Source organism: Amblyomma maculatum, chromosome 1 (genome assembly GCF_055883805.1).
Source record: "Amblyomma maculatum isolate TAMU_Amacu chromosome 1, ASM5588380v1, whole genome shotgun sequence".
In the NCBI taxonomy this organism is placed as follows: Eukaryota; Metazoa; Arthropoda; class Arachnida; order Ixodida; family Ixodidae; genus Amblyomma; species Amblyomma maculatum.
In genome coordinates, this window is record NC_139344.1 from 79631164 (window position 1) to 79645706 (window position 14543).

The 14543-nt window shown below is 42.4% G+C and overlaps 1 protein-coding gene across 4 annotated transcripts in view; it reads right to left on the minus strand.

Moving 5' to 3' along the window:
* The window catches only part of shi (dynamin-1 shibire), a 67747-nt gene that overhangs the window by 32722 nt on the left and 20482 nt on the right, over positions 1-14543 (minus strand). Inside the window, exons 12-15 of one of the 4 annotated variants that reach the window (XM_084588420.1) lie at positions 9943-9954; positions 6273-6386; positions 4401-4511; positions 938-1240 (exon numbers count right to left, since the gene is read on the minus strand). In XM_084588420.1, the coding sequence (XP_084444546.1) occupies positions 938-1240; positions 4401-4511; positions 6273-6386; positions 9943-9954 (540 nt within the window). The remainder of the gene's footprint in view (positions 1-937; positions 1241-4400; positions 4512-6272; positions 6387-9942; positions 9955-14543) is intronic. The other 3 variants (XM_084588418.1, XM_084588419.1, XM_084588421.1) reach the window with 3 other exon arrangements.

Sequence of the window (14543 nt, forward strand, 5' to 3'; positions counted from 1 at the left end):
TGGGCAAAAACAAAATTTGTTTGCAGTAGCTCTGCTTTTCACAGCTGTACTTTGTGGAAAAGTATTTTTCTTTAGTTTGAATTACTAACAATTGAAATAATTTGAAAATACCTGAAATTATTCTAAATTACCATTCATATTTGCTTCACACACAGAATTCTAGTAAAATTAATGGAAAGAAAGCAAGACAATGCTCAGAAGTAGGCAAGCACAGACAGCCACGAAGAGCAAGAGGAAGCAAAAGAAGGAGTCACTGCTTAGTCTACCTTGCATGACTAATTTGTACCACCACTAGGTATGCAAAACATTTCTTCATCTCACTCGCAATGCTATGATTCATACCAAATACTCATGAACATGTGAAGCAACGTACTTGGCAGTACGCACTGGAATGTGTACATAACCCATTTCTTCACCAGGTTGACAACAAATTCCTGGATAGCAACAAGGCAAGAGCAACCGTAATTAAACAATAAACACTCCTCAGACAGTTTTAATAAATGCTGAGGAACTAGAGGAGAAAGAAGACCATACTAGGCATATATAAAGAAGATGTGTGTCAAGGAAGCTCGAATCTAAGACTGTAACATCACCTTTAAAAGCAAGACTAATGATATGGCCACAGAATGCCCTGAGCATTAAGAGAAATGTGGAAACAACTTTTCACTACGCATGGCAGCAATGACATTGATGACAGCAATAACAAGTGAAGTCACAGACGGGCAAAAGATGAAGCCCAAAGAGCTATTACAAATATTAGTGAACGACACAAGCATTTCATGCTGCAGCCAGTCTACAAGTGTCTGTAAGCATCTCATGTACTTTACAGCCCTAAGACAGGAAAACTGTTCACAGATAAGCTGACCTCTGCACTCAATACTAAGGATCAGCAACATGAGGGGGAGCACGGCATGCAATGTCACAAAACGAGACTCACATCGTTGATGGTGAGGTGCATGATAATCTTCGGCACCAGGTCGCGAAAGGTCTTGGTGATGATGCGCATGTAAGAGTCCACCAGGTTGCGGATGGTCTCCACCTGGCGCTCCAGTTGCGGATCCATGGACGACCCACTGCCCTCAGGGCCTCCGCCATCCGTGCCCCCCTCGCCGTCCCCTGCAGCACTCTGTGCCCGCTCTGGGTACACGCCAGCTCGCAGGAACGATGCCTTCCACGAGTCCACCTCCTCCTGGCTCTCGCATGACAGTTCCAGCTGCTTGTAGTCCTTGTATACGTTCCTCCAGTAGGGGGCCATGCACAGTCTCCACATCACAACCTGCCTCTTCCCCAGCTAAGCACTAGGCAAACTACTGTATGCCCCTTTGTGCCACTGCTCTTGGACATGGAATCTGCTGCTTTGAAGCCTACTTTCTCTTAAGAAGGAAAATACAGGAACCAGCAAAAGCCAAGCACAAAACCTCTTTTACTTTAACCTGAAATGAAACCCCTGGGACAACACAACAGTAAGTTGCTTAAGTGAGCGAAGGGATCGTACCTATGTGCAACATGCCCCTATTACAATTAAAGTGCGCCAAAGGCTGCTACAATTCATGAGTACCTGCCAAGTACATAAAACTGAAAAGCCCCGCATTGAGATGAGAATTTAAAAGGTTGCTTTTATTTCAGTGATCTTAGTATCCCAGCCGTGAAATCTCGTTACTACAAACACCACATTAACGAGCTTTTCAAATTAACAAATTTTTTAAGAATCCCCGGCAGATTTGCCATGTTTTCAATGTAAAACTATTTCAGAATTACCAATTTCAAAATAGCGTATATTTCAGAATAATGAACGTATTTTGTTTCTTGTTCTATAATTTTGGAACATCAGTATTACGAATTTGGCTAAAATTAACAGCACCGCAGCTTGCAACTCTCGCGTGAAACGAAACAGAAACCGCCATTTCTGTGTGTATGGTCTGTGGGCTGTAGCTATCATCATCAGGACATCTAGGACCAGCTCCTAGCACCACCATGAAGCTATGGTTTATTACGCAGTAGCCAGCAGGCCTAGCTGCCTGCGTTTTTTTGCTTCCTGTGTTGTGTGCCATACGCGACTCGGTCGTTCGTGCGTTCGCGCATGCGGGACGGGTTTTTTTTTTTTTTTTTTTGCCGCTGATTATCTTATTGCGAAGTTTGTGCGAGATTGGCGATGATATTAACCAGCGAAGTGCCAAGAAGATATGAACGCAGCTGCTTTCACTGCAAGAAATCGACGCAGGGAAAAAGCGATTTGGCCTCTACAGACAGCTAGCATTGCCCCATCGACTGCCGCGATCATTATGAAAGACCGAGACAAGATTTTCAAAGCTCAGGGAGCATTGAAGATGGGGTCATAAAAAACTCAGATGTTTTTTGTTTGTTTTTTTTGCACATGAACGAAGTCCATACTTTCATCGCTCGGTGCAATCACGCACACGATGAGGTGTTCCGGAAAGCGGAAAGTGTATGTGCTGTAGTGGTGTAATGTAGTGCGCGGTCGTGTTTGCTGCACGCGGCAGAAGAAAATAATGGATTTCTTCAAATAAATCAGCTTTGGAGTTAGTGCAACCTTTTCACTTGAGGTTTTGCTTGTCGACACACGTGCCTACTGCCAAGGTACGTCATTTTCATACCTAGGTTTGACCACTGGCTTATAATCGCAGACTTTTCATTACAACGATATTTCAAAATAACGAATGATTTTTCACGGTCCCGCGGGATTCGTTATATCGAGATTTGACTGTAGTACCATGCCAGTCAAGAATCCTTGCTTGCTGTTAAACGAAAGTAGGGTAAAAATGCAATACACTCCAATCAACTGCAGCAATTATGCAACTCAAATTGTTACTAAAAATCCTTTTAGCAGCCCCTCAAAAATCTCTACACATTGATATCAAATAAGACTTTCACTAGCATACTCAGTACAACACACGCTGCATGCAGTGACCGTACAAGGTGCACTTTCCCCGGACTTGCCTCTCATGCTGCTGTAACCGCTTCTCACAAGCAGAGGTACAGCCCACAATGCTGCAGAGACATTGATACTACACGTGTGGCCGACTAATTTGTAGGGTCTAGGAATGCTCAGCAAGCCTTGGGTATTGCATACCTCGTACCAATGCATGTTTCTGCCACAATTCATTGGGCTCCATATGCCAAAAAATGCACATCTTTAGCACAAATGACCATCCTATATTGAGGGCATAAATTAAACCACGCAGCCTACCTATCTGCAGGTCGGAGGTAGGCTTGGCTGGGCCACAGGTATTATGCGCCTCCTGCTCGCGGCAGTTTCCACCACGATTCATTGAGCTTCACCATGTCAATTCTTACAAAAATCAGTTCCACTAATAACAATTTGAATTAGCACTTGTCGCATTTGGATCTGAAGCTAGAGGACCGGTGAGTTTGGTTTGCCACTTGTTCAGCCAAGCTACGTGGTGAGCGAGAAGCATGTAAGTCGTGCCATTCTACCACCTTTCATCACCACCTGCCTACCATTGCTGTTTTTGATTGCAACTCCACGAGACCACGGTGTGCGTGTGAAGCGAACTGCTTTTGGCTGCATATGCACACTACAATGCCTTCCCGGAGAAAGCATAATGAACCAAAAACGCGTGAAACAAGTATTCCAGAAATGTTCACCTGATATGAATACATGCAGGGTTCCAAATACCAAACATTACGATTGAATCAAATATCACATATTAAACTATTTGAGCAAACATTCAGTACTGTATTATCAATGCATCTGCCCCCTCTCAAACAGCAAAGAGCAGTCCCGCATAAACAGAAGTTTGTGATAGTGACCTGCAAAATTTTCTTGGCACATGAGCAAGTTGGGAACCCAGATGTAAGAAAATTGCAGCGGCAAACTCATCCAGCAACTTGAGCCTATACGTTTCTACTAGCAAGCGTCAGCACAGCTGTTGCTGTCTACATTTGGTCAGTTGGACAATGATGAAGATAGCAAAAAATTTTTTTTCTTCTGAAAATGGCGTTTTGCTAGCACATCAGTTGGCAACTACATAGGCATGTAATGTTTCACGTGATAATACCGAAGCTGCGGGAAGGAATCTAAAGTTTAATGTCGTGAAGCTCTTCCACAGCAAAGTCGAGCAGGGTGAAAGAGGCAACTTCATTTAATTTCGGTTGCGGAATTTAATGGATGCACTTTTGTCCATTTTTGCAACAGTGAAGTTCTCGCGAGAATGCAAAAAATTTGCTTCCTCAGTGGTTTTGCTACTACGGATTGCCTGACTCACTGTCGTACCTTATATAGAGCGCTTGTTTCAGTGCCCATGTTACCCAAGGCTCAAGCAAACTAGGCTACATATCCAAATGATCAGGAACCACTGAACAAGAAATTAACACGCAACAAAACATAAAAGGTTACATGCCAAACAAAGAAAAATTTACCTTTGGTCAGGGTTAAAAAGTGCGAATGTATTCCTTCGAGACATGAAGCCAGCCTCAATATCCTTAATCTTCAAGCCATCCAGAGGGAGCATGTATTTCTTGTCTTTTTCCTAAAATATACAATAAAAAAGGCTTCAATGGAAAAGCAGCAAGGGTCTGCAGCCTTTCCACAGTGCACAAGAAATTTAAATACACCATAGCTATCCAATTTCACAACATTGCGCTTTTATAACTTACTTGCCAACTTTACCAACCAACACTTTACTAACTGGACTTCCTACCTCTTCCCATGCATTCCCTCTTTCTGACTGCAAGGCCATAGTTGCCTCAAACAAACTCTCCTCACATCTCCACTGTGAAACCAGGAGTGGAGGGCACATGCATCTATGAGTGCATTCCAAAATTGTACTAAGTACACAGCAATAGAGAAAGGCAGCAAAGAGGACACACTGCATAGTGTCAGCAGAAAATGCTCGTCAATTCGAGGATTCACTCAGTGTAGCCTGTGGTTCATGCAAACTACTGATTGATGGGCCTTTTGAATTCCCACAACCCAACCCGACCCAACCCAAAAGCAAATTTGATACAAGTTTATTACCCAAGCAAGTTTATTGCGAGATGCGAAAAACTCAGCAAAAGTATGGAGCTAAAGTTTAAGGGGGTTTACTATAATGGTTTTAATAGTCTTCCAGCTAAGCTATCCCACAAGAACACCCCACAATAACCAAGCTATTTTTAAAATTGCTACAATTCAAAGTCCTCGACAAGCTTTAAATCAGCTAATGGGGTAGCTGGCAAGGTGGCTTAGTGGCAAAGGCTTTCTACAGGTACAGACACACTGCCAGCATAGCACGTGCAGCATGCCGCCAGCGGGAGGATGCCACCCGTGAGGCAGAGGTCACATCAGTTCTGCATGGTGGCCCCCGTCGAGGTCACGTGACTTTGCTGGTCTCACCTTGTCTCAAACTCGATTTTTTCTCGACTAGCAGAACGCATTCCAGCTTCTCGCACCTCATTTACTACCACGCTGATCGTGTTTGCTCCATAGAATACCGCTTGAAGCACTCTAAACAAGTGTGCTCACCTCTCTACATTCTTCCAGACGTGAATATTCATTGGGTGCTCAGATACAGTACGTAAACAACTCACCTATGATATTGAATGCTTTGACGATGGTCGACCATCGGTCAATTTTCCAATCTAAACTCGGGGAGAGTTTTGTCGTACAGAAAAGGAATAACCGCAAACAGCCTCAAGAAACTGATCCATAATGTTCTCTCAACTGAGGCTCAGTTTTCAACACGGACACGCGCAAGGAGAATTCTTGCTTTGTCGTGACTGGCACGGGACACTATCATCTCGCCGCTTCCACCACTGGAAGTTAACTTCGGTAGTAGCCACGAGGTGGCAACACCAAAGCTCTTGCGTCACTGAGCCGGACGTCTCTCATTGGTTCTACCCAATTCGCAGCAAGCTGCAAGTTGCCGAACATAACTCCTCGACCCATTCGGTGCGCGACAGATCTACCTGCTGGCAACACGCCACGAGCGTTTTTCTGTCATTGTGTCCGTACATTACCACTCATAGTAACCACATTTCAAAGTATAAAAATCCTTGGAAACTAAGAACCTCTAGGGCCTGAAATTTAATAATCTCTCCATGTCCCTCATAGTCAAGCCAACTCTGGGTGATACATTTTGAGTTATCAGTTCTCTGATATGACCTTTGATATTGCCCTGTGCTCATACCAGCAATGGGCCGTAGCAGTTTGTCTTTAAGCGCTAGCCAGAAATCTGGTATTAGCACCTTTTGCTAGTAGTACTTTCTATTTAATGATACTGATAAGTAAAGAGCAAAATCACTCTACTTGCCTCTTCATCCTTGTACCATGAGATAGACTCTGATGTTAGCACAAACCAGTAGTCCCTGGAGCCACCCTTCATGATGCCCAGGTTGTGGATGCACATCCACCCCTTGCGAATCACCTGAATCACACACATGGCAAATAATGCCATAAGAGACTGCACAACATAAAGCCAGCCTCACACACAGTAGATTTCCACCCGACAATGTTGGACTGCAAGTGATCATGCCTGAATTTTTCAAAACCTGAAACCCAAAAAGACTAATCAAGCAAGGCTTGTTAAATTCAACAGCCACTTTTTCTTTCTCTATTTAAGTTACAGATCACAATGTCTCAGCATGACTACTGAGATCCTGTAAACCTGTCCCTTAAGAACACTTTATGACGTATACCCAATATTATAACCCCCAACGTGCCAAAGTTAATTACAAGAAGATGGTTGTAGCATAACAACGTATGGCTTTTTTTAGTTCTTGCACCAAAACTGCACTAGAAGGAAGTGTCATCCTTTGCCAACTTATAGGCTTCAAGTGCCAGACAGCATATTTCTCAACTTCAGCTGTGTCTACATAATAGAGTACCCTCACTTTCAACAATTCCTTTGCAAGCACAGCTGTGTTCAAAATGATCTGCAACATTCAGGTCTGGCCAAGTGCACCGTACAGGGTGCAGCACTTCCAGCCATGCTAACTGATACACCTGCACAAAAACAGAGCTGTCTCTGTACACACATTTCTTAATAGTAAATACTGCAGCTCAGTATGTTGCGAAAAGCTGAATACGAACTCTGGTGTCATCTCCATGACGCACACACTACCGAGCACTAATGCGCCCGATGCACCAACTTTGCAGCTAAAGCAACATCATACACAAAAACTGACCAATTGTGTAGCACAGAATACAACTACAAATGTTACTGCAGCACACAACAGCTATTTGTACCAAACACTAGATGTCAAAATGTAACTGTGCGAAGAATGAGAGGCACATGACAGCCTTGCAAGTATGGCCACCTTTGCTGCCGAGTCCAGATGCAGTGTGCATGTGAAACTTTTGAATCAAAAGCACCACTGTGGTGCTAACAAGAAGGGCCCCTCAATCCTGTTGCTATTTTGCTTGTACTACTCACACCTGAGCAGCATGAATGGGTAACGTGCTTGGCTGCACAAAAATTGCTGAAATTCCCAATTCTTGCCCGCATTTAAATGATACACAATATTCCAGACTGCCAAAAGTACAAAAAAAACAAACATGACCCTGAAAAAATATGCAAAGTGAATGCAGGTAAGCTGTAGCATACCTTAGAAAATATTTCAATAATGCTAGACTCTCAGCTGCAGGCGGGCTTTCTAGTCTCCAAAAGTACTTACTGCACTTGTTAGTTGTGCGTGAACAAGAAATGCTCAATTAGGCATGCAATGCACTCAGCTGTACATAATATAAAAGGGACTCCATTCTTCCACACTCTCATATGCACACTACATCTGCCAATATAATGAACTCTGTCTTTTACAGCATAAGCACAGTTGTTCAAATTAATAGTAAACTTTAAGAAAAGAAAGAAAAACAGAAACTGCACTTTTGATCTATCCCTGGTTAACCCTTTACGTGCCAAGCCGCAGAAGAGCCAAGTAGTGACATGCAAATATGTGTGTTTGCAATTTTTGTGAAGATTTTACACAAAAGGTACCCAGCTAAAGCGTCAAATCAGTATGCAGAACAAGCTGCCCAGTACACTGCAGAACCTTGTAAAACCTGCCATGTCACTGCTAGTCTCCTCTTCAGACAGCTGAACTCACTCGAAATTTTGAAATAAAAAACTGTTCAGGCAAACACTGCAGTCCTCACGAGTAATATTTACAAAACAGTCGAACTAACTGTGGCCTTAAAACTTTGATACAATTTCTACAGAACACCACAGTACCAAACCTGACTGCTAACAAACGTACTTCATGTAAGCATCGCAAAAAATAAATCTAAACTTTGGGGAGAAACTTTTTCTGTTAAAATTTCTACAACACATTCACTCACAAAAGAAATTTGTCTAGAGGCAATTTGAAAAGTTAAATATAAGTTTAGGCATTCCAAGAAACTTACAACTTAGGCCAACTACCATAACCTTTATTTTTTATGCTCGTTTGTTAAAAATATGAACTGCTAAACATTGAAAACATGCTTCAACTGCCATTTCCTTTCTCAATAGCTGCCCAGATGTTGCAGCAATACTAGTTCACAATGGTGTCAATCACAACGAAACCGTAACATTAATTCAGAACAAAACTTTGGGCCCAAAAAAAACTAAACCAACTGAAAAACGTCTTTTCATAATACCAGAAAACTTTTCATGCAGTTTATATTACACTTCATTTGTCAATGCATATTTTACAAAGACATCTTATCTTGACTGATTTTACACCTGGCCTTATGTCCAGGTCCAGGTGTACAGTAGCAATGACAACAACATGGAGCATGATTAAGTAACAAACCCCTTCTTAATACATAGATTATGAAATCCCGCAGCTACACTTGATATAAACATTTGCCGTTTAGAACAAGAACAGTTCAAACAACCTAGCGTGCTCAATATCATTTTATCAGGCACTTAAAGGGTTAGGCTGCAGTAGCATTTGCAGAAGTACAAAAGCATAGAAAACAACCTACATGCACATTCACAGATGTGGTGCGAAAACTTACTACACACCATACAAGGAAGGAAGGCACTGCTGCCACTTTCAGTCACTCTGATGAAGAGTGCTACTGTGCATTTGCATCAAGGCACAAGCCTCACATAGAAGCTTGAGTTATTGTCATGCAATGGTGCCTTCCTGTTGCGTTACCAGTATTAAGAAACCAAGGTAAAAACTTACATAAAGGTCATTAAATAGCCGTATTTGTGACCTATACTAAGAAAGAATAGAGAGATGTTAAAACACTATGCGTTACTGCTTTTCACTTCAAAACTGCAAAATGAATACTACTATTAATAACGTTAGTAGCGTGTGAAACATATTAAGGTTCCTCATTTTCTTCTAACAAGTGCTGACTGAAACAAGGAATGCATAATGCCCCCTCGGCGATTCTCTCAACCCATTTCATCTACAAAGAGGAAAAAAAACAAATTGGCATTCATAGCCTACTAATGAAACCACAGAAGTGAGTCTCCGACCGATAATTGCATGACCGCCAGCACTCTTGCATGACAGGCACGTCCTAGCAACATGCTACCAGCTATGCATGACATGGAGTGCTTTAGCGATTTTATTTTGGCCGCAAAGTGCAAGCAGTGGTGGCCAGCGTTTTCCACTTAAACAACATGGCAAACAGTTGTCAAGCCTTCTCAAGCTCCAGCACCAACATAGCAAATAAAGCACACCTCGTTAACATGCAGCTCAGAGCTTTGACCTATGCCCCCAGTTTCACCTCCCAATCGCATGCCCCCCACCACCTGATCAAAGCTCACCCTGGAACAAAAATGCTCATTTTTCCCAGGATGGATCCATTTGCAAAAAGCACAAAACATTAAACAGTTAAACCATAGCATGCTATTAGTTTACAGGCTGTACATATGAATGCCACTGTGGGGAATCTGCCAAAACCGAGCTGCACAAAAGAAAACATGAGAAGCTACAAAGGAAGAGAGAGAGAGAAAGAGGTACAATGGAATGACTGCAACTTACAGCGAAAACCGACTAGGAAACCAAAGGGACAAAATGGGGAGGAAACATAATTCTTGCCAACTTGGAAACCCAAATATGCAAAATAAGACAAAATAACAAAACCTTTAGTGCTTAGCATCACATAGCAAGAGGAAAAATCTCTTAATATTTCTTTCATGCAAATGTCATGATAAATTTTGATTTTAAGATGACTACATCAAGCCCCTGACAACTGACCAACAGTACAGATGTCTCAGCTGTAATAAATGAGTAATTACAGTGCTCTTGATGTCAGGCATGCTGGCAAGCAAATGAGAACTGAAGCAAAGCATCAATTAATAGAGAGTCAAGCAACATGTTAGTAGAACACACATCCATAATGGCATGCAAGATCATTTGCAGGCACGAAGCACATGAGGATGGCAAAGAACAACATGTCAGAGGTTCATAAAAAATTGTGCACGTGCTACGCAAAAAAAGCAGTGAGGTGAAGCCTGCACACAGTACATCACTGCATGACTTCAGAATATAGTATCTTTACAAAATCATCCCGTTTTTTCTAAGCCTTCTCTCATTTTCAAACTGCACAAAGGTACCAAATTTTAAAAAACCAAGGGCATAGTTTAAACCAGCATGTTAGAAATACTGAAAGTACTGCCCTAATTATGTAAGAGTGTTGTATTCTTGCTAAGTATATCATGAGAAAGGTGCACAATAGAATAAAGCTCAAAGCACTTAAGTATCCTGAACCATCCTAAGCTCTTTCGTTACCATGCACTATGCACCGATCACCGGTGGCTGATGGATTTGAAGCACAGTTTCACTGCTACAAGGGTGATTAAGGGCTTAATGCGTAATCTAGTGGATTGTTAAGACAGTGTAACTTTGTTTCTTGTTCTCGCAAAATATGTCAGCCTCGGAGACAACGTGCATTGAAAAATATGCCTCACATTATTCTCTTTTGTACTTTAAGCAGCAGTGACTCTCACGATGATGTTACACCATCCAACTGACTCTGCTGGTTAACCTACATAAACTTAAACAAGACGCCAGTAGCTGTCTACACATAAGCTACACATAAGCTAATCAAAAATTGTACGCTTTTCTGAAAACTGAAAGTAAAGAAAAAGGCAGCAAGTTGCTTAGGTCATAGCCTCATTTGCTTTTCCTCCAAAATAACCTCATTGCTGGAAACATTTCCAAGGATTTCAGGTCACCTACCTAGCTCAAACAAAAGTGCTACTTCTCCATTCATGAATACATGACTCAAAAGGCATTTTTCACCAAAGCTAGGCAAACTTTTTTTGTAATATTAATTTTTCAGGCAATCGAATAAAGGAATCAATCCTACTATAAAACTTCCCAGCCTGCATAGCTTCTAAACAGTTCTAAATGAGCCTTTAAAAAATTTCCTTCAGATTCTGCCTGCCTAATCTAGTTAAGTAAGAGAATTGCCTAGAGGGGTCATTTATGCCAAGAAAAGCAACCAGTCAGCCATAAAATGAAAACTGTTGTAAGCAAGGGCCTCAGAATTTGAATGGTAATTACACACTTTACCAATAACTGGGTCACTGGGCGCTGCCATATTGGTCGCTGGACTGCTTTTCGCGCTTGGTGCCAGCACGGGGGAAACTACAGCGGAACTAGTTTTTTAGCCATGCAGAGAGGAGGCGTTTTGGCATCTTCTTCACCCGATGGAATGGTGTACAACAGCAAGTGCAATTATTGCATCAAATTTCAAATGAACAGTATCTTCCCTACTTTTCAAAAAAAAAAAAAATTTTGAAAAACAAAGTTAACAAATTTAAGCCTTCCTTGAAGATCTTCCAAATACTATAAAAGCAAGTAAAGCAACCAGGTGCCCTTAAATAACCAACTACAAGTAGGATCTGACCATGTTACCAGGAGAACAGGCACACTGCTGAGGTCAAACAGTGTGCCATGTCTCCTGTCCATAATACAAGGGGATAAGTAGCAGCTGCTTCATGACCTAGGACAAATGCCATTCACAGAACAAACCTTGACTAGAGGTAAACAAAATTAAGCTCTAGTCTAGCTGTGATAGCATAAAACTTGTGAAGATCACACGGCATGGTACTGCAGGGGCATATACACAGGAACAGTAAAGTGTCAAGGGTCACATAAAGGCTCCCTTTAAACATTAACAGTCGCATTTCTCTTCATACCCATCCTTTGCCCTTTGCCATTTCCAGCCTATTTTTCCAGCCAATAGTTACCTATTTTCCAGTGTCTCATTTCCTCAAGGCTGGTCAATATTTCGCATCACTAACCACTCTTGAGACCCTTACAAAAGCAAAGATGACTATCATATCTATTTGTTTCGAAGCCTCTCAATCTGCATGTGCAGAACAACTTCTGAACAAAAATTTACATATCCCACTCATGTGCTAACACTGGCACGGCACCAAAGCTTTCTGTATGAGCATATGCCTCCTGAATTCCACAAAGCCATGTGTCAGGCATGGCTTTAGGGAATGTAAAAAAAAAAAAGTAAGGGGGGGGGGAGATTGGGAGGGGGGGGGGGGGCAGCTATATTTCATTAATCTGTGGTTTCACTTCACTAATTAATGGGACACAAAGAGAAGTTACTTTAACATGCCACATAACAGACTTGACACACTGTGATGAGCTTCAAAGAGCCACCATGTTAAGACGTCTGGTTCGCAGACCATCATAATATAGGGGAAACAGGGCATCAATAATATGACATGGTTTGAACAGCCCCACCAACAAAGTACAACTAATACTTTTCCCTGCTGTCGGGCTCAAAAGTTCCTGGCACGTAAAAATGCACCACCTTAATAAGTAGGTAGCGAGATGAGTAGAGAGGGTAAGTTATACTAGAGTTCCACTGCCTCTCAAGAATACTGAACTTTGGTAATACAGGATTCAGCAAAGCAGTGTGGCTACCTAGAGAGAAGGAATGCTATGATAAGCACAAAATGACAGGATGGGCCATTTTCAAAACTGAAGTATAAACTCTGCAAACTATGTAATATATATTTCACCCTCTTTCGCTTTCAATATCCATATCTTGGCTGGGACCAGACTCCTACCATAAAAAAAAGCCGTGTGCAAACAAGTGACAACTGCAGCAGAGTCACAGTACAGAAGGGAGCAACAGGCTGTAGTTATAACAATGGCCTCACTAGTAGTTTATCTGAATTCATGCAAAGTGGTGCGCAAAAAGGCAATGCAGAAGAGTCTAAGCCATACATGAGTGTGCATTGAACATAAGCACATATATATGCATAACAGTGTTTACTTCTGAAAAAGGTCATCAATACATATATTGAAATATAAGCATTAAGTATTATGCACTTTCAGTAGGTTATTACTTTAAAGGAGAGTACTATTTAGCAGCTGTTATTTCAAGCACATAGGGCAGAGAAAACTTAGTTTACAGCATTACCGTAAAAACCCACATATAATACGAGGTTTTTTGACTCCATTTTATCATGTCAGATTTCTGCCTCATATTATATATGAATAATAACAAATTTCATCCTAAATTCGCAGCTCCGGCCTCGTTTATCAGCGCTATCAGCACAAGGCTTCCAGCCAGAGAAGGCGCTATCTAGTGATGGCATCGAATGACTTTTGATGGTTTCGGTTTCACCAAGCTGACCCCGCAAATCCTCACGACCCCGGAGCCTGCTATGCATGCGCGACCGGAAGGAGGTTGATTGCACCTCACATGATGCAGGGATAGCAAAAGGATCACTCGGCATGTTGCATGGGTCTCTCACAGCCCTCTCCTCTCCAGCCATGCTAGTCAAGCCCTACAGCCAAATCGCGGATACTTGACCAGCATTCCCATGGAGCATGTCTGTCGCGCCTTCGAGAAATGCAGGATACCGAACACGTTTAGAGGTACTGAAGAAAAAGATGCCTTTAGCAAGGGACTCTTGGCAAACAATACACCGAACGACGAAGATAGCAAAAGCCCTCAATCTGAGAATACTTCCTGGGTGCATACGCCCCGTGCCTGCATGCGGTGCTAGACTCGAAGTAGCGCGAGCGCGGTGCATGCTAGCCGACATGCAGCTCATGCACCGCCATTCCGCATCTGAGCTGGAAGCAGCCTACTAGTTTTTAGAACAAACTGAGAACCGTGTGCCTTCCGTGATTGTGAGCTGCTCTTCTCGTGGTACGTGAAATTCTCATTCAGCTCATGCGCCGCCGTCCCGCGTCTGAGCTGGAAGCAGCCTACTAGAAGCAGCGTGTCGGTATGAGAAGGGGAGCGAACCAGCACCGGCATATGAAGCTTCGTGGCACTATTCGGCGTCAAGTGCAGGGTGGCGTTGGGCGCAAAAGCGCGAAGCGGGGCAACCGAGAAATGTAGTGCAATAAATACTTGTACTGATCTTTCCTCGTTCGCATTATCGCGTTATACGCGGGTGAAACTTTTTTTTTTTCAGTTTTTGCTATCCAGAAGTTACATTGTCTTTCCACGGTGTCAGTATTATATACGGGTTTTTACGGTAACATGACACTATGCAACAAATATTGCTCGACCTACAAAATTACCATCGTATGTGAAGACAAAAAGCATATTTGTTATAAAGGCTGACTTCATGAGAGGGGAGAAAAACTCTGGT